This window comes from Opisthocomus hoazin, chromosome 24 (assembly GCF_030867145.1).
Source record: "Opisthocomus hoazin isolate bOpiHoa1 chromosome 24, bOpiHoa1.hap1, whole genome shotgun sequence".
In the NCBI taxonomy this organism is placed as follows: domain Eukaryota; kingdom Metazoa; phylum Chordata; class Aves; order Opisthocomiformes; family Opisthocomidae; genus Opisthocomus; species Opisthocomus hoazin.
Genome location: NC_134437.1, coordinates 55,827 through 72,986, shown reverse-complemented (window position 1 = coordinate 72,986; position 17,160 = coordinate 55,827). Strand labels below are relative to the sequence as shown.

At 55.5% G+C, this 17,160-nt stretch overlaps 1 protein-coding gene across 6 annotated transcripts in view; it reads left to right on the top strand.

Moving 5' to 3' along the window:
• Positions 1–17,160, top strand: part of C2CD2L (C2CD2 like) — a 31,057-nt gene that overhangs the window by 3,528 nt on the left and 10,369 nt on the right. For 4 of the 6 annotated variants that reach the window (XR_012766132.1, XR_012766133.1, XM_075442545.1 and 1 more), the window contains exons 2-14: positions 5,845–5,940; positions 6,457–6,576; positions 8,378–8,488; positions 9,403–9,516; positions 10,108–10,225; positions 10,391–10,514; positions 11,075–11,139; positions 11,692–11,819; positions 12,114–12,285; positions 13,069–13,170; positions 13,789–13,922; positions 14,441–14,723; positions 16,131–16,340. Coding sequence is in view for 4 of the 6 variants with exons in the window: in XM_075442543.1 (XP_075298658.1) it covers positions 5,845–5,940; positions 6,457–6,576; positions 8,378–8,488; positions 9,403–9,516; positions 10,108–10,225; positions 10,391–10,514; positions 11,075–11,139; positions 11,692–11,819; positions 12,114–12,285; positions 13,069–13,170; positions 13,789–13,922; positions 14,441–14,723; positions 16,131–16,340 (1,777 nt within the window). In the remaining 2 variants the exon portion in view is untranslated. Of the gene's footprint in view, positions 1–773; positions 1,980–5,844; positions 5,941–6,456; positions 6,577–8,377; positions 8,489–9,402; positions 9,517–10,107; positions 10,226–10,390; positions 10,515–11,074; positions 11,140–11,691; positions 11,820–12,113; positions 12,286–13,068; positions 13,171–13,788; positions 13,923–14,440; positions 14,724–16,130; positions 16,341–17,160 lie in introns of those variants that run through there. The other 2 variants (XM_075442546.1, XM_075442544.1) reach the window with 2 other exon arrangements.

The following is a 17,160-nucleotide window of genomic DNA, read 5'->3' as shown; positions in this document are numbered from 1 at the left end:
GTTTTGCTGACGTCAAGCATCGTAGGGCAGAGAATATTTAAAAATACCGTCTGCCGCTCCTTTTGAAAGGATGTATGAGGAAGTCGCCTAAGACCGGGTCACGTGGATTTAGAGCTCCGACGGTTACAGGTTTCGTAAATAAAGCTATAGCACCTACCGCCTGGTCCCGGTACACGGTACGTTGGCCATATGGGCACGGTGTGTTTTCTGAGAGACTTTGCTGTGTGTCACTTCTATGAGGCAAGAAGGCGGAGCGTTACCGCTTGGAAGAACAGCGTGTCGTCTCAAGGCAAGTTTTGTTCTCATAGGAAATACGTGGAATCAGCCTCTAGAAGTATCGCGCGGGTACGAACGAGGGTAGGCTGTCTGCGTAGGGTTGTGTACCCCTGTAACCCAGCTGTTGGTTTTACCCGCTAAATTACGCCTTCTGTCTGTTACGGATGGATCGGGAAATTGACTCGTTCCAAATGTTACCTATCTTAACGCTTGGTTTATGTATATAGTGCCTTCCTATTTTGAAGTGTGTCAGAGACCTCGCTGGTGAAGCTGCGTCTTGCTTGTTGTCACTGTTTTGGACAGATTTGGTTCATCGGACCTGTCTCGGTGATGTTCCCCAGCTAGTTATTGTTTTCCTTCGAAGAAAGGAATTTTTTTTTTTTTTTTTTTTTTTTTTTTTGTTCCGTTGTGTTCAGTCCTTTGCTTTCCCAGGTGAAGTTCTCTCCGCTTCATGCTTGATGTGACTTCTAACTTCCTCCTTTGCATTGTTAGAATCACTTGGAAAGGTTGGCGTAATTTCTTCTTTGTTGCTACCTGCGCCAAGTGAAATTGTCCTTTCTAATAGAAATGTAGCGGCACCCGGGTCTCCCTTTCCCGCCTGAGATCTAGCTGGCTAGCGTTAGAAAATGGGAATGGATATTTGCATCCCCGCCCAGGCTCTCGTGCTGTCGAAGGATCGAGTATTCAAAGTTGCTCATCGGTTTTAGGATGAGCTTGTCCTCTGGCGGGTTTTCCAGAGATCGAGTGCTCTGTTCCCAAGAGGTTTGTGGAAAAATGGATCTTTCCACAAAGGGATGAGGTTGATCTGCCAGACGCGGGGATAAAGGTCAAGTTAACCATCAAACTGTAAGCTACCCGTCAAACCGTAAGCTGTGTTCGCTTTTGTGAATTTAGCCGTTCCTCCTCTGGGGATTCTTTGTCTTTTAATTTCCTTTAATGTCGTCAATGGCTCGCGCTTAGTTGTCGACGACTGAGAAAACGGTGAGGTGCCTGTCCCAAAATACAGTAAGAAGTTTTCATAGAGGGGGGGGAAAAATCGGCTCGCCCTATTGTTGTGTTGGCGTTTCATTTCTTGTACCGGTTACTTGGAACGAGTTCGGAGACCTTCGTTGTACCCTAAGGGAGTTAGAAAACAGTCCCTTAAGTACACCGAGGGCAGGAGTCGTCCAGAGCGTGGGCCTGACTCCTCTGAGAGAAGGTAGGGCTGATGGCGAGCGTTAACCTAATGAGTACTAACCGGGCTGCGTTCTTGATCTCTCGGGATGAGGTACGAGAAGAATGACAGGGTGGTGCTGTAGAATGTGGCTGCGGGACTACCTGCTGCAGGCGCTTGGAGCTGAAACTTTTGTCTGGAGCTAAACGAGACTAGATTATGTACTGTAAGATTATGCCCTTGATAGTTACGCTCGGTAAGATGTGAGAAACGTGATCTGGTGTTTAACGTGTCAGCTGCTGAAGTTCTTCCTTCTGCCTGCTTCTATCCCTTTCTCCCTAGCTCCTCCTCCCCGCCTTCCCACGGTCGTGCAGATAGCCGGGTGCGACGTTGAAGCCGAGATCCGCATCCTGAAAAAGCGGTCCTTTTTGCTGCGGAAAACTTTGCAGCGTCAGGATATGCTCGGCCCATTTGTTGTACGGAAGCCGAAACCCTGCAGATCCTGCTGGCGTTGAACCCTCAAAGCCAACTCTTTCTTTTGTGACTGAAAGTAAGTTTGTTCTGATACGATGCGTATTGTGTTGAGGGGACCCGCTGCCGTGAGCGACGCCCCTGTGGTTGGCTCGGTACGGTGGTTCGCGTGGGGCAAGCCACGGCACCCGTTACTTCCCTTTTCAAGACCTGATGGGGAAATTGAGGTCTGGTCTTTGCGATGGAGCATGCGCGAGGCAGAGGCCTTTCATCTTTGGAGAGAGGACTCGGCGAGGGACCGAACGGAGGCGAGAACATCTGCGAAGCGCCTCCCCCCCCCACCCTGAAACATACCCTCTCCTTCGCGCCCCTCTTGTCCGAATGCCGCGGTCGTGGTGGTCGAGCGTTGTTGCCCCAAAATCAGGGTTCTTCTACCCGGTGTGCGAAAAGTCGATCGACACACAGAGTCGAGATACTTTTTTGTTTCATGTCTGCGCAGAGACAGGTGCTAGGTCAACTGGTCACAGCGCTAGCACACCTGGTTCCGGTACTGAGAGGTTTATGTACGGTTTAGTAGACGGTGAATCGGGGATGGAGGTGGAAGTCTTAGCGTGGGCCCTGAATCCAAGTAACGCTCGCGAAGCCACAGAGATACGTAATGGTTGTTCAAGACGACTACTTGCGTAATGATTTGATTCGCGTCTGAACTTTGCAGTCTAACCTAGAAAATTACTGCGTTGCTACATTTGGCCTTGACTCGCAGCTGTCCGTTATAATGCAGTTGTTTATGAGGCATCTCTTTGTCAGGCGACAAAACAATTGAAAATTAGCGTTGTGTCTTTTAGCTGGTGCTTCGGTACTGAGTTTTTGCGGGATGCGTTCTGCCAAGGAGTTCTTCGCTGACTTACGTGGGAACTTTCGCATCACAGCCTGTAGGGTCGAGAGACCGTACCGTAGAAGCGAGACTGTTTCAGTCTCGGTTGTTGCAACTCTGCTAACGTGTTGCGAGGCTGAGTAACTTTTCGTTGCGTGCCTTGAGGAACTATGTTTTTGAGCGATCTAGGGGGCTGCCAAATGAGAAGATAGTATGATACCGATTCACTAAATAATATGAAAGCGTTAACTGTAGTTGGGAAAAAAGTTCAAGACGACGCTCCTCTGATGTTTTAAAAGTTCAGCGCCGTTAGATGAAGTCGGCCTCAGGTTGACCGCAGTCTTCTCCGTGTAGTCCGCGCGTACCTTCCGAAGACCGCGGAACAGGAGGTGTGTTCCAGACCGGCTGTATGTCAGGTTTTTTTTGTTTTGTTTTTGTAGTGGAATTGCATGAAAGGTAGTCCTCCTGTCTGCCGAGATCTTGAAGGAGAAGCGGTGTCTCCTTTTTTGCGGCGCATTGTAGCTTTCGGGTAAGCCTTATCGTAAAAACCGTTCCCCTGTGGCCTTCTCTCCCCTCGTGTCTGTCTCCTACGGAATTATTCTCGGCATCCGGTCGAGGGAAGGGGACGTAAGGCCTGATAGCGCTCGTCGCAATCGGCAGCGACTCCTTCTCCGCTCCCTGTCTGATTCCACCTGTGCTCTCCTTTGAAGTCCCGAGGGGAGGCGAGGATAGATTTATGCTTGGAAGCGAGCGATCTCACTTGATCCGGGGTAGACTTATTCTTAGCTCTTTTCATTGTCGCATTTTTTTCATTTTAGCTGCATCGACTGACAAAAAGCCGTAAGGAAGCGCAGCTCTGCAAAACTCGGTTTAGTAGCGTAATTATTGTGGAAGAGCAGAAGGTTGTGAGTATGTCCGGCTCTCGGCGTGCATGCGGAGCGGTGGAGGGTCTCTGCCCTCAGATTTGTAAGCCCGCTTCCACAGGCTCGTTGGTATGGCTGGGAGGAACTGTAGATTCCCGTCTCGATTGCCTGTTCGAAAGCTATCGTTACTGTCCTCTGGGTGTGCTGTCTCGTTTTCCCTTGCCCGTAGTCCCGAGAAAAGGAAAGGAAAATGCCAAAACCGGAGTAGAAGGCGCGTGGTTTGCCATAAAAGGGTAACAGAGGGAGGCTAGCGTTCCTGAGTCCTAGTCCTGAAGGAAGCTGCTCGGTCGCTTCCTTCTCGATAGTCTGTTTCCGTCTGCGGTTTTGTTGTTTCTACGTGGCTTCTTTCAGCTCGGTGACTTTTAAAGCGATACCTCCTAATCTCGCTCGGGTCTAGATTTGCCCACGTTTCCTCGTGTTTCCGAATCACGGTGAACGTGAGAACGTGACCGCGTATGGTAGGAGCTTCATAGGAGGCCATTCGTAGTCAGAGCATGCCAGCGTCTGATTTTGGGCGGGTTCTGCGAGGAGCGCGATCCGAGGGAGCCGGCAGCGGGCAGATGAGGGTCAGCCCGCCCCCGGGCCGTGTCTCGTTCTCGTCCTTGGTACTCGAGAGGGCGGCTTCAGTCACAAGGTGCCGCTCTTTTTCGTAGATCTTTAAATGTTAGCAGCTGGTATTTTGTATTTCCTCTTTGGATTTCAGGTTACTTGCCTGAAAACGGGGCAAAGACTTGCAAGGAATCAGGTTGCCTTTCACACGTGTGCTGCCTTCCTCGTTTTATTTGTTCGCCGTGTTTTCTCCGTGCCTTGGGGTATATATAGATTCACGCTACCTTGCGTGCGCGGTTCATTCCGAGCGGGCTGAGTAACGACAGCTTTTGAAGCGGGCCGGTGCCTCCCAGCTCAGGGAGACCGTGACGTATGGGGAAGAACGGGGCGACAGCTTGCCGCTGCTGCGGATATACTTCAGTCACTGGGCGTAGGTTCTGGTTGTGGAGAGAAAGGGCTGATCCGATATTGTGGCCGGACTCGGGTCGGTGAACGCACGGCCCTGGTGGAGGAGGCTTTCAACAAGAAGAAACAGCAGGCATTACTAGTGTGAAGCGGCAGGGAGCGATCCGACATTGTTTCTCCGTTCAGTGTTTCAGTTTTGAAGCGAGTCACTGGGAGAGCTGCCTCGTGTCTGCGCTGAGAGGAAGGCACGCATCCGGACCGGTTATTGATGGGCGAGCGGCTCTTCAGGTTGTAGTATGCGTGCCGGTCAGCTTAGTGTCCGAGAGTCCTTTCCACCTGGTCTCCGCCTGTCACCTGGGCGTTTAAGTTGCACGGAGGTGGCGGCGCACAGTCTCGTTCGCTGGAGAAAGGGTGCGGTTTCCCATACCTGTATCCTCCCTTTCGGTCACCCTGGCCCTAAAGCACGAACAGCTCGGCGAACGGTCTTGTCTTTGGGCTCGGGTTGCCCGCTCGCTCTCTCTTTTTGCCCCTTGCGAGCAGAGGGAGTCTTTGAGGGATGGGTTTCGTGCAGGGACGCTCTCGACTCTTTATCTTGGTCTCGTATTTTCTGAGAAGGGTTCTCTGTAGAGAGCCGGTCCTGTTATACGGGATGTTCCTCAAACGAAGAAGAGGGATGCTGCCACGGTGGAGATGATGATCTAATAGACCCGGAGAGGGTGGAAAAATGGAGCGGGTCCGGTACAGGAGCTGACGTACTATATGCTGAGAGTGGATTTTGTTGTTGTTGATTGGGATTTTTTTTGGTGGTTTTTCTTTGTTTGTTTGTTTGTTAGCACGGAAGGGGGAGAGAGAGAAGGAATGGCAAAGCTTATGCGACGAAGAAAGGTTAATGCACTTAATCTTGTAGTTGACTGCTATTCGGAACAGTTTTCCATTCTCATTTGGACTTGCCGGTCTGAAATTAACGTAGTGTTTGTGAGTCTAAGCCTTGACTGGAGACCTGTTTTTTTCTTTCTCTGTCTGGACGAGACCAGGTGGGTAGAATTGCAGCGTGCGACGGTTCCGCGTGCCGGCCGGATTCGTGGAAATGGACCGGAGTGTCTCTGGGGCCCTGTGCCAGAATCATTCGTCCTCTCTGAAACCGTGTGGGATGCCTTGACCGCTGGGAACTAACGGGAGTTCTCTTTTCGTAGAGTTCAGTGCAGATCACATTTGAAGAGGGTCCTCAGTTGCCACCGGCCGCAAATATAAGTCGCGTGACGTGCAAAGGACAGTCGGACCACAGCATGGTAAGGCTTTGCCGTTCTGGATTATATGCCGTGGGGTTTCTCTGTCGACTGACGGCGTGTTCTACGGAGATCGCCGAGGCCTGCGCACGGCGGGAACGGTCGAACCGGGGAAGTTTCGGGCGAGGTCTGTTGCCGAGTTCGGAGGCCCGTTGACAGGCCTCTGAGATGCGGCTCCGGGGCTGCGCATCGGTGAGCTCTGGGAGAGCCCCGAGGGAAGATGCGTTGGTGGAGCTGGGGTGTACGGATGCTGGGCCCAAACGGCGGGGTCCTACAGCGGAGAGGAGAAGAGAGCTCCTGTCGTCGACGCGTCTTAACTGCCTGGTGTACAGAGTCCGCGATGGCAGGTTCGCAGTGCGGAACTGGGTCTGGGCGTAAACCTGATGTTTCTTTCCTGGCACGATGGATCGGCCTTGCCTGTCGCTGTTAGAGGTTGTTCCGTCAGACGCTGTTAGAGGCTGTTCCATCAGACGGCTGCCTCTCACCGAGGATATAAACGTCTCTTCCCTTCCTCTCCAGGTGCTCTCCTGCCACCTGTCGGCTGAAGCGGTGAAATTCCCCGTCTCTGTTACTCAGCAGTCCCCAGCCGCTGTTTCTGTGGACACCTATCACGTCACTTTGGCTGTGCTGCAGGCTCAGGTAACAGTTGTAGAAAGTTAAGTCGTTGAACTTGTTCTTTCACCTGGCCCGGTGTCGATCGAGCAAGGACGACCCGATTTAGCGCAAATAAAGGCCTCGTCGTGCCAGGAGAAGCAGCGTGCTGTCCCGAACGTTTGCAGGGTGGCGAATATTCCCGATCTGCGAGGCGAGTCCCATTTTCTGAGTCTTGTTCTGCACGTCTCGGCTACGTAACGTAGCCGTAACAAAATCCAGAGAGACTTGAGGCAAGGCGGCGTTTGATACCGTGTTTTTAAGCGGGCGTTTAAGAAGCGAAAGGTCCACAGAGTTCGGTTCCCCTCGCCTTGTGACGGATAGGGAAAGAGGCGTCCTGCGCGTATGTGCAATTACGGTGTTGTCCCGGTTGTCGCTGTGAAAAAAATCCACGGTGAGGAGCGGTTTGCTTATCGGCGCTCCTCTTAATACATTCGCAAGAATACGATACAAATTTTTTTCTGTGTTGAATATTGGAGGCGCTTCTTCCGGAGCGGACGTTCTGTGAAGTCACGATGCGTGGTAACTCTGTGGTCGCTTTATGGCTGGCTTTGCTTCTCTGGAGCGTGATTCTGTTCCCGTCGTGAAGAAGGGCTCGATGCTGGAGACGGTGTCTTGTTTGGAGACTGCACGCTCGTTTGAACTGTAGGGAGACGTGGCGAAATTGGAAGTAACTCGGTGGTAGCGGAAGCCGATCCCGTGCTATGGCAGGTGCTGGAGTTGGAAGGTCGTTCTAGAACCGCTTTGCTCTCAGAAGCTTTAGTGAAATTCTCAACCTGTCAAATCATCCCGGTTTGGTTCTGTGCCTCCGTTCTGCGGTCGTTTAAATAGCTCCTCTGTCTCCCCTCAGCGTTTAGCACGCCTGCCGCCGATGTCGTCGTGGGCGGCAACTGCGGTCGCTTTTCATCTTTGCATAGTCTCTGGGAGCCGGGCGGCCTTTGTCAGGTCTCATCAAATTGCTCTTCTGCTCGCTGACGTTTTCTAGGTCTCTGTCGTTCTTGCGGAGAATCGCATGCGGTATTCGAATTCGGGTCTTGCTGCTGCATTGTGAAATGCTGGTGAGGTTAACGTATGCCTGTTGGTCGGAACGCTTCAAGTACTATATTCCCAAATGCGTCTTGCCTCTTTTACGCGCCTCTTGTTTGTTACTTACCTGGCTACCGCGTCCCAGGTCTGTCACTTTCTGCTGACGACCTCCTGTGTTCGAGGTAGATAAACGTCAGTGTGTCAGTTAGTTCAGGACTACGTTAGATTTCGTTCCCCTGTTTTTACTAGAGATACTGGGTCGGGAGTTCTTTCTGTGTGGTTCTGTTTCTGTCCGTTGCATGAACGATGCCTTTCAGGCGTATGGGTTTGCAGCTTTTCAGCTGAGCTACGGGATGGCGTACGGTCTGGTTTGTTGTTGCAGAGTGTCGGTGACCCGGATGAGTTTTCAGTCTCGGGAGGATCTCCTGGAGACGTATTGCTAACTTAGGAATGGCCGTGCTTAGGTTTGGCCGCGGTTAGTTGACGTCGCTCAGTAAATAGCCCGTGTCGGTGCCCGGCTCGCTCTTTCGGATCGTCTTGCAGCCTTTTTCTTCTATCTTGTTTCCCTCTGATGGCGCCGGGGCGTCCAGAGGCTTCTGCAGCTGCTTCTTCCCGTAGGCCTGGGACCAGCTGTGTTCTTACGTTCTGTCTCTTACTGTTGCCCTGCTGTGAGAGCCTCTCAGTTGCTGAATTTGAAGCGGGGCAAAAGGCACCTACCGGAAACAGAAACCGTTCCTGACTGTGGTTATTTGTTCTGGGCCAGGTGGAGATCCACTTGGAGGAGATAGAGAACGAAGGTCTCCTGGTGTCGTGGATGTTCGAGGACAGACCGGACTTGAACCTTTCGGTTCTTCCGAGACTTCAGCTTCGCGAGGTGAGCGGCAAACGGCGGGAGGCTGGAGTCGACCGGAGGAAGGGCGGGAGGGGCAGAAACAGCGCCGAGCCAGAAATAAGGCTGCCGCGGAGGGAAGAGGCGGCAGCTCGCTGTCGTGGCCCTTGAGGACGAGGGAGGGGATTCTTTCGTCCTGGAGTCGATACTAGCTCAGCTCTGTCAAAACAGCGCATCCTCGGGGGGACCGAAGCGGTACCGATCTCTGTCGTCCGAGTTTGGTGCGACAGCCGAGAGCTGGGAGCGTGCGTAGCAAAATAGGCTTTCTGTCTACGTAGGCCTTCCTGCTGTTGTCAGATGTAGACCTGCAAAATGAGTTGGGCTGCTTTCGGTTTTCTGGTGCGTGTGGTGGTTTTTCTGTTTTGTTTCGGTGTCTTTTATTTTTTGTTCTGTTCGTTTGGGTTTTTCGCAAGAAGTCAGCCTGCGGAACCCGTAGGTATGAGAGGTTCAACGAGATGAGCGCAGGCGTGCTCGCGCTTCTGCCGATCGAATGGGTTGGTCGATTTGGTTGTTTTATTGACACCCCCGTTGCTTTATCCTGAGTAGATGTAGGAATTTCACCGTTCTCCTGAAAGCGCGGTAGTAACATCTCACGAGGTGGTGAGGATGCGGTAAACCGTAAAAGCCGTGTTGTGAAAATTTGCACCGGGTGGACTACGGATGTAGAGGCTGCGTTTGTCTCGTTTAGACAACCTGCAGTTGCCTGCAGCTTTTACACGGAAGCTGTAGACACCGGGTGAGCGAGTGCAGGATAGGAGAAGAGCGCCTGGAAGGTTATTACGGGGAGAGAGACCGCGTAGCTTCTTCGAGGCTGAAGAGGCAGCGGGTGCTGTGTAGGAAGAAAATGCGTCTGCCTCGTTATGACTTTCCTGCATTTTCTCTCGGTTTGCGGAGAGAAGAATGAAGGGAGAGCAGATCCGTCCACCGTAAGGGATCTGATCGAGGATGCCATTGTCAGCACGCAGCCGGCCATGATGGTGAATCTGAAGGCCTGCGCCGCCGGAGCCGGTGTGGTAAGGCTCTCTCCTCGTGTCATTCTTGCGCCTCGAACGCTGTGCCCCGGGGCGCTTTTGAGGGCTGAGGCGGGAATCCAGTATCTGGGCGACGGGCGCATCCTGACCTGCGCTATCGTAGGAGCTGGGGTGCCGTGGCACGGGGACTAGGGATAATTAGAAACTGCTCTGAAGGGCAGCTCTGTTTTACCTTGTTTCCCGAGTGCCGGTTGCGTTGAGGCGGAGCCGAACTGGCTGAGATGCCCCTCTGTTTTAGCAGTCTCCCCGTTGCCCCGAACGCCGAGGCTCTGTCCAGGGCAGCCTTTACAGGCACGAAACGGTCTACGGTGTGTCGTCTTTGGTTGTCTGTCTGGCAGCCGGCAAGCTTGTTCTTGTCTGTCTCTCTGCCTTAAAGTTCCCGTCTGAAATAACAAGGGACCCGCTGGAGGCGGACAGCCTGGGGAACCCGCAGCATCTCTTGACAGCTCTGTGGGTATTCCCCTACATCGGTGTGAGAAGCCTCTTAGTAGATGCAAGGATGAACGTCGTGCCTCTTGCCGCTGTCTGCTGGTGAGCGAATGATAAAGGTGTCTCCCTGTCGTCATTCCTCAGGTACCCAGCAATAAGCTGACTCGAGAGTCCCCGTCCGGAGTTGCCGCGGCCCCTCTGGGTTCTAAGCTGGTGCTCCGGAATCTTCGCGTGCTGAACTTGGGCTGCCAGGAGAAGGGAGGTAAGCGTGAAGACGTCGCTGATCTACAGGGGCAAGCGTGCTTGTGGTGAGACTGGGGCGAGTGGATGTTTCGGGTGGGTTCGAATGGAAAAGAGGGGCGTGGGTCCTCTGAGCCGGTGCCTTGTTTTGACGAGCGCACGTGTGCGCTCTGTCCCTGTGTCGCAGGAGTTGGGGACGTCTGCTGCGTGGCAGAGCTGGACAGCCCCCCGCAGCAGAAGCGGACGAGGCCGGTGACGGCCGGCGGTGCCGGTGCCGCAGCAGAGATAGAGTGGAACGAAGAGCTCTTCCTGTAAGTGTCTACCCTCCTTCCGGCTGGCGCGGCAGAGGCAGACCGGCACGATCTCTGGGTGTCGTTACAACACCGCGGTAACTGACGCGGGTGGCGCAGAGGTGGAGTCTGCACCGCCGGGCGGCGTGTGTTTGCGCCGTCAACGTGCCGGGCCGCTGATTCCGGCGATTGGCCCCAGCTCGCGTACGTATTTCCCGCTGTCCTGGACCGCTCCGCGTTTTAAACGGATGGGCGGAAGCGCCGATGGCGGGCGGCGGGCGGGAGCGGCAGGCGCTGAGGGCCTGGAGCGTAAATCCCAGCCTTCTGGACAGATCGCCCTCTCGGCTTCTCTTGACAGCCTACGCGGTCCCGCAAGGGGACGTGCGCCGGAGTTGTCCTCTTCTGTGTAGTTTGCTGCCCCTTGTTGTGTGCTCCATAGTAGTGCACGCGTCCTGGAGCTTTGGAAAAGGCGACGAGGAGCGTGAGATTAGAGGGAGGGAGGATACGGAATGGGGTCGTCTGCTCCGTGGCCGTTTTGCAAACATTGCCTAATGCCAGCCTGTCTTTTTCTGTTCCGACAGGGAGCTGGGACCTAGAAGCAAAGAGCTGAAGCTACAGGTGCTGTGGAACAGCGACGGAGGGAGAAGTGAGTACAGGCAGCCGTAATGGATTGTAAGATGGGGAGACAAAAATGCCTGAGGCGCTTCCTGTGCTTTAGGCCTGCGGTAGTTCTGTGTCAGTACGATGTGCGATGAACTCTGAAAAGGATTTTTCGTATCCAGCTTTACGTGAGCCTCTGACTGCGTTAAGTGACTCTGGAGTCTGTTCTGCTTAGGGACACGCTCTGCCTCTGACCTTTTCGGTACATGGGAGGTTCCCGTGGCCCGCCCGTCTCCACTGCATTGGAAGAAGGTTGCGGAAGGGTCATTGGTAGTCAGTCAGAGACTAACCGCGGCACATACCTTTCGCGGAGGCCGCGCAGTGGCCGCCCCTTTAAGGGAGTCCATTTCTGGGTCGGTAAAGAGGAGCGGAGGAGCGCTGCCCGCCCCCTCCCCCCCTCGAAGCTGGGAGGTCCCCGAGTCGTGGGGATCTGCTTCGTTGGCCCGCCGGGCCTCTTTGCAGAAGCAGGGGTTGCTTGGAAGACATCTGAGGCGCTGAGGTTATGCGGTGGGTTTTGTTTTCCTGTTCCTTTTCACAGATGTGCTGCTGGCCCATGCCACGCTTTTGCTCGATTCTTTGGGCAAACAGCCGTCGGGGAGACAGGTCTGCTCGCTGGCCCCGGGAGCTGGGCGGTCGTTGGCGGCTGAAGCTACCGTTATATTGGAGGTGAGCTCACGACTCTTTAAGCTCGGCACAAACGCGTGCTCTGGAAGCGTTCGCCACGTGAGCCTCTAGCCGAGGACGAGCACGATTAGGCCTGGGCTCGTCGCAGAGGACCGGCAGACCCTTAGGCTGGGGAGGGGCGTCACCTGGCCCTGGGTCCCCGAGCCTCCCTCCGTTTGACCGACATTGTAGCGAGGATGGCTTCTCGGTGCCCGGAGCCGTAGTTTTTGTCACCCGTTGGCCTGCCTTTCTGTCTAGGAGGAGGAGAGCCTCTGAGATGTCCTTTGCTCTTTGCAGCTGCTATTCCAGGAGTCTCCTGCAGCTTTGAATGCTCAGCACGCCTCGTCTTTGCGAACCAGCATCACCCCCACTAAGAAGGTGGAGATGGACCGGACCATCATGCCCGATGGCACCATCGTGACTACTGTCACCACGATTCAGTCCCGGCCCAAGGCAGACTGCAAACTGGGTGAGGCTGTCCCGCGACGGGCGTCTGGTATGGGTGGCCGCTATGGGGGTACAGACTCGGCTGCAGTGTTACCGAGGCCGCTCACGCGGGCAGTAGCAAAATTACATGGCCATTAGATGTTGTGCTTGTTGCAGACTCGCACCTTGCGTGGCGCGTTTGGCTTCTGGGTCGGAACGCGGGCGTCGTCGCCGTTCCCGTAGCATCTTGCGGCTGGCTGGAGACCCACGCGTAGCCTTCGGGAAGGGAATCGATGCAGCCCCTGTGTTTGGGGGGAGGCGAGAGAGGGATAGGCCTCTCTGACGCCCTTTGACGGTGGGAGGTCCCGCCTGTAACGTGTATGGTGCCGCATGGCGTCTGCGTGGTGTCGGGCTAAGCGTTTTACCGCTCTTCCTCCGCTTTCTTTGCTGCACGTACTGAATGTACGTACTGAACGTACGTACTGAATGGGGAGCCGAAAGCGTGTTGACCTTGCTTACCGGCAATTGTTGCTGCTTGCGGTCGGACGTCGCGATGAATGATGTGCTGGATGTTCCGTGAGGTGGGGCTGGGAAACGGCGTGAATGAGGTCTCGCGACGGGGCTGCTTCGCACGTCTTTTTCCAGTAGGCTTCTTGCGATTTCGTTGCCGCAAAGCCTCACGGAGCCAGCCTCTGTAGGCTGTCCGCGTGCGCTCGAGGCTTTTTTTGGCGTGCACGCAGGGGGCCACGGTACAGTACTGAAGTTGCCTAAGCTTCGTCTCCACTGACTGGTGTCTCTGTGTCTCCGCCTCTCTTTCGCCGTGAAGATTCACCGTCGAGATCTCCTTCCAAGGTGGAAGTGACTGAAAAGAAGACAACGGTGCTTCTGGAGAGCGGCTGCCCTCGCGGCCCGTTGCCCAGCGGTAGCCGTAAGTGCTTGGAAATCTGAGGCTCTTACCGGAGCGACTGCGTTCCTTAGCCTTTCTTGGAGGGCGACAGTCTGAATGCGGGTCGCTGAACTCATCCGCGTTTGCGGCAGAGGAGAATGTCCAAGCGCCCGAGCGAAGGCGGGGGCGGAGGGGCGGTGGCGGGTGGAGGCAGGTAAAAGAAATTGGGCTTTGGCTCTCTGTCCGTGACTCTGGGCGTTTCCTTGCTCGGCCAGAACGTTCCGGGCTATCCGGACCCGAACGGCTTTGCTCACCCTGTGCCTGTGTCTCTGAGCGTCTCTGGGACAGAGAGCTGTGGCCATTTTGACGGTTTGCGGCCGAGGCTGCCCAGACTCTTGGGAGTCTTTGGAAGTCTTCTGTTGGGCGGGAAGGATATTTTAACGATACGCCCGGTGGGAAGTCAAACCTTTTGGGCCGAGAGAGAGCCGAGAGCTATACGGAGCTTACATCCTTTGGTTTATTCGGGCAGGTCCGTAAAACATTCTGTTCTCTACCTCCGTGCGCACGTAGTTGCCTATGACAAGCATCGCAGTCGGCGAGCGACCTCTTGCCCGTGCTGAAGGTTGCTACTTCAAGCGTCGGTATCTTTCTTGTGCTCAGGGGATAGCCATATGCCCAACGGCTTGGATCCGGTGGCCGAGACGGCGATCAGGCAGCTGACCGAGACGAACAACAAGCCTGCCAAGAAGACCCCGACAAAACGTAGCACGCTGATCATCTCGGGAGTTTCCAAGGTCTCTGGTAGTTAGGGGGCTCCATTTCCGATCGGGGAGGTGGTTTCCAGGGATGCGTGCGTGAAACCGTCCCGTCCCGTAGGGACCGGCGTGGGAAGGTTCCAGCACAGACGACTTGGTCGGCAGAACCCTTTCGCCGCTTCCTTGCAGCTTGTCGCTGCTTCCCGGCGAGTGTCGCAGGTACCTCGCCGGTCTGCGGGGCAGCTGCCGGTGGGAGTTCGCAAAGGGCGGCGCCAGAAAGGGAGGCCGCTGCTGTAGGCGGTTGGGAACCTCGTGCAGAATCTGAGGAGTTCTCTTTGGACTTGCCTATGGGAATGAGGGAGGTGCCGCAGAACGCTTTGGAATCGGCCGTGTTCCGGTGCGTTTTGGCAAAAGATTGATGATCGCACGTCGTTGCTGTCTAGCGCTGACGATCGGAACTGGAGCATCCGTATGTAGGCGTGGATGGAAGAAGGGAGACGAATGCGGTCCTTTAGACTCTCTCTTCCTGTCTGTGTGACCTTCTAACCCCCCTCCAGGTACCTATCGCTCAGGATGAAACGGCACTTTCTCTGGGTTACGCTGCATCCCTGGAGGCCACGGTGTACGGGGATTCTGCGGTAGAGGGTGCGGCCGACCGGGTGCGCGATTCTTCGGAGTCGTCACGGCCGCTGGAAGCGTCGCCGTCGGGACAAAGGGCCAGTCAGGAGCTGGATGAGACGACGCGATCGGACATCTCTGAGAGACCGTCGGTGGAAGATGTTGAGTCTGAAACTGGCTCCACGGGAGCCCTTGAGACGAGGAGCTTGAAAGATCACAAAGGTAAGGATGAACCGTTGGACGGTAGCTAACGGTAGCCCGTTGTGCTTGAGGACAAAGCGACGTCCGAGTTCCCCGGGGCGGGGGATGCGGCCAGCTTTCGGCGCGGCGAAGAGCGGCTCCTGCTGGAGCGGTTGCAAACTCCTCCGTTTGCAGGCGTCCGATTCCCCTGGCCTTTTCGGTTTTTGTGCTCTCTTAGATGGGAACCTCGCGCAGCTTGCGTGTTCTCGAGAACCCCCTTTTTGCTCCCTGGCCTTTGGGTCCGCGCATCAGGCACGTGTCCGTAAATAACGATTCCCGCTCTGAATTTGGCCGTCTCTGGCACGGAAATGGAGGCCGCCCAACAATGTGGATTGTACGGGCCTCGATGCCCTCCCTCTTGCTCTGTTAGCGTCAAAGTAGCTAGCGCCTCTGACCTGTTGTCCCGTAGGATGTCCACACACGCTCTCCGCTTTTAGACGATGAAGCGGGCCTGCCCCGACCGAGCCGCTGTTCTGGACTCGTGTTGGTGAGACGGATGGCGCACCTAGGATTTGTCTGCTTGTAGCCGCGACGGTTTCGGTTAGCCACAAGCTCGCATAAACAACCGCAAGTCAAAATCGCGATTGCTCGGAGCGTGAGAGCGGGATGAGTTTCAGGGGGTCGTACCCTGGTACCGCCAGGTACGGTTTGAACTGCGGCGGTCCCTTGTTTGCACGTCAGCGAGCAGAAAGGTGCGTGGCCCAGATTCTCGAGAGACCTGGTGGGCGGGGAAGAGAAGGAAGAAAATGGAAAGCAAACCCCCTCCGTAGGAAATACTGTTGTAGCTTTGTACGGCGTGCAGGTTTCGGATGTGCCTTTCTGCACCCGTTTGGGGCTGACGGCGATCGGCGTCCCCATCCTGTCCCGCCTGCGTGAGACTTCTGGGGCCGTTGCCGTTATCGGTCTCCAAGTTTGGGCATCTCGTGAGACGGCGAGCAGTTGTTCCGGGGGACCGATGACGGGCGAATCTGGGCACCCTTGAGACGGGCTAGTCTGAGAGGCCTTTTTGCCGTTGCGTGTTCCTCCCAGTGTCTCCACGTGCAGACGTTCTCACTTGTTTTCCATTCGTACGAGTCTTAGCTTTCTGATGGCAAATCTGCACGCTTCCACCGAAGGGAGGACGTTGTTGCATAAAAGGACTTTTACGCAGAGGGGACACGCGACGGCGTGCGTAGCGGAGCAGCCTGGTATTGCAGTCTGTTCTTAACGTAGACTTTGCCTTGCGGTCGGGAGCTGGGATTCGCCAACCTGCCACGCGCGCTTCTGTCGCTGGGGGCGGAAGAAGTCTTTGCCGCTCGTCCGAGAGCGGCCGAGCGCGTTATCGCCCCCGAGACTCGCCAGGGCGGGGTACTACCGTGGCTTCAGTCTCCTTCCTTTCTGTCTCTGCAGTTAGCTTTCTTCGGAGCGGTACCAAGCTCATCTTCCGGAGAAGGAGCAAGCAGAAGGAAGCGGGCCTGAGCCAGTCGCACGATGACTTGTCCAACGTCGCCGCCAGCTCCGCTGCTAGGAAGAAAGCCGGCAGCTTCTCCCGCCGCCTCATCAAGCGCTTCTCCTTCAAGTCTAAATCCAAACCTAAAGCTAGTGACGGCACGACAGCAGGTGAGAACTGAAGGAGGGAGAAGCCCATCGGAAAGATTGCACGGAGATCCTTTTCTAGTCTCTTGTCTTCCCACTCCATGGTGTCTGTGACCTGCAGTCCGGTTCCTTCCGACCTTGGCTGAGGGAAGACACCCCAGCGCTTTACGCCGTATGGGGAGCGGAGGTGGCAAACCCGGGGCTTAGGCTGCTCGTCTGCCTTGGCTTAGCCTTCCCTGACTGTCGTAACCCACCGTGCTCTCCCAGAAAATCCAGGTGGCGTGCTAATCCCCGGGGGGGGTCCCCGGAGCTGCGGAAGCGACTCTGCCTGCGTAGCTGTCTGGCATTGCCGGGCGCGTCTCGGAAAGGGGGAGGGTCGCTCAAGCGGCGACCCTCGGAATTAAGGATCGAGAAGCTACCGGGGTAGCTACGTTGCCGAGAAGCGTGGGGTGTAGTCTCGCTCAGCTCTTTCAGCGAGAGAGGATGACACAATCGCTGGCCGTCTAAGCACGCTCATTGCTTCTGCTCGATGCAGAGGCCGTAACCTGACTGAGGTGCGGTGTGGGGCGACGGGTTCCTGGGCCGTGAGCTGTCGGGAGAACAAGCTGCAGTTCTCCACCCGGCTCTGCCGTTGGAACGGTCTCTGGTTCGGACGGCGCGGAGGGACACGCGCTTTCTGTGCTATGCTGATGAAGGAAGGAGTCTCTGAGAAGAAGGAAGCGTTAACCGCAGGTTGAGTTTTTTGTGGAAGTCCGGGCCGTTGCGAGAACGTCCGGTCGGTGCTGTCGCCCTGTGAAGCGGCCCTCCTTCGGCATCTGCGTTCTGGAACGGGGAAGGGGCCGCG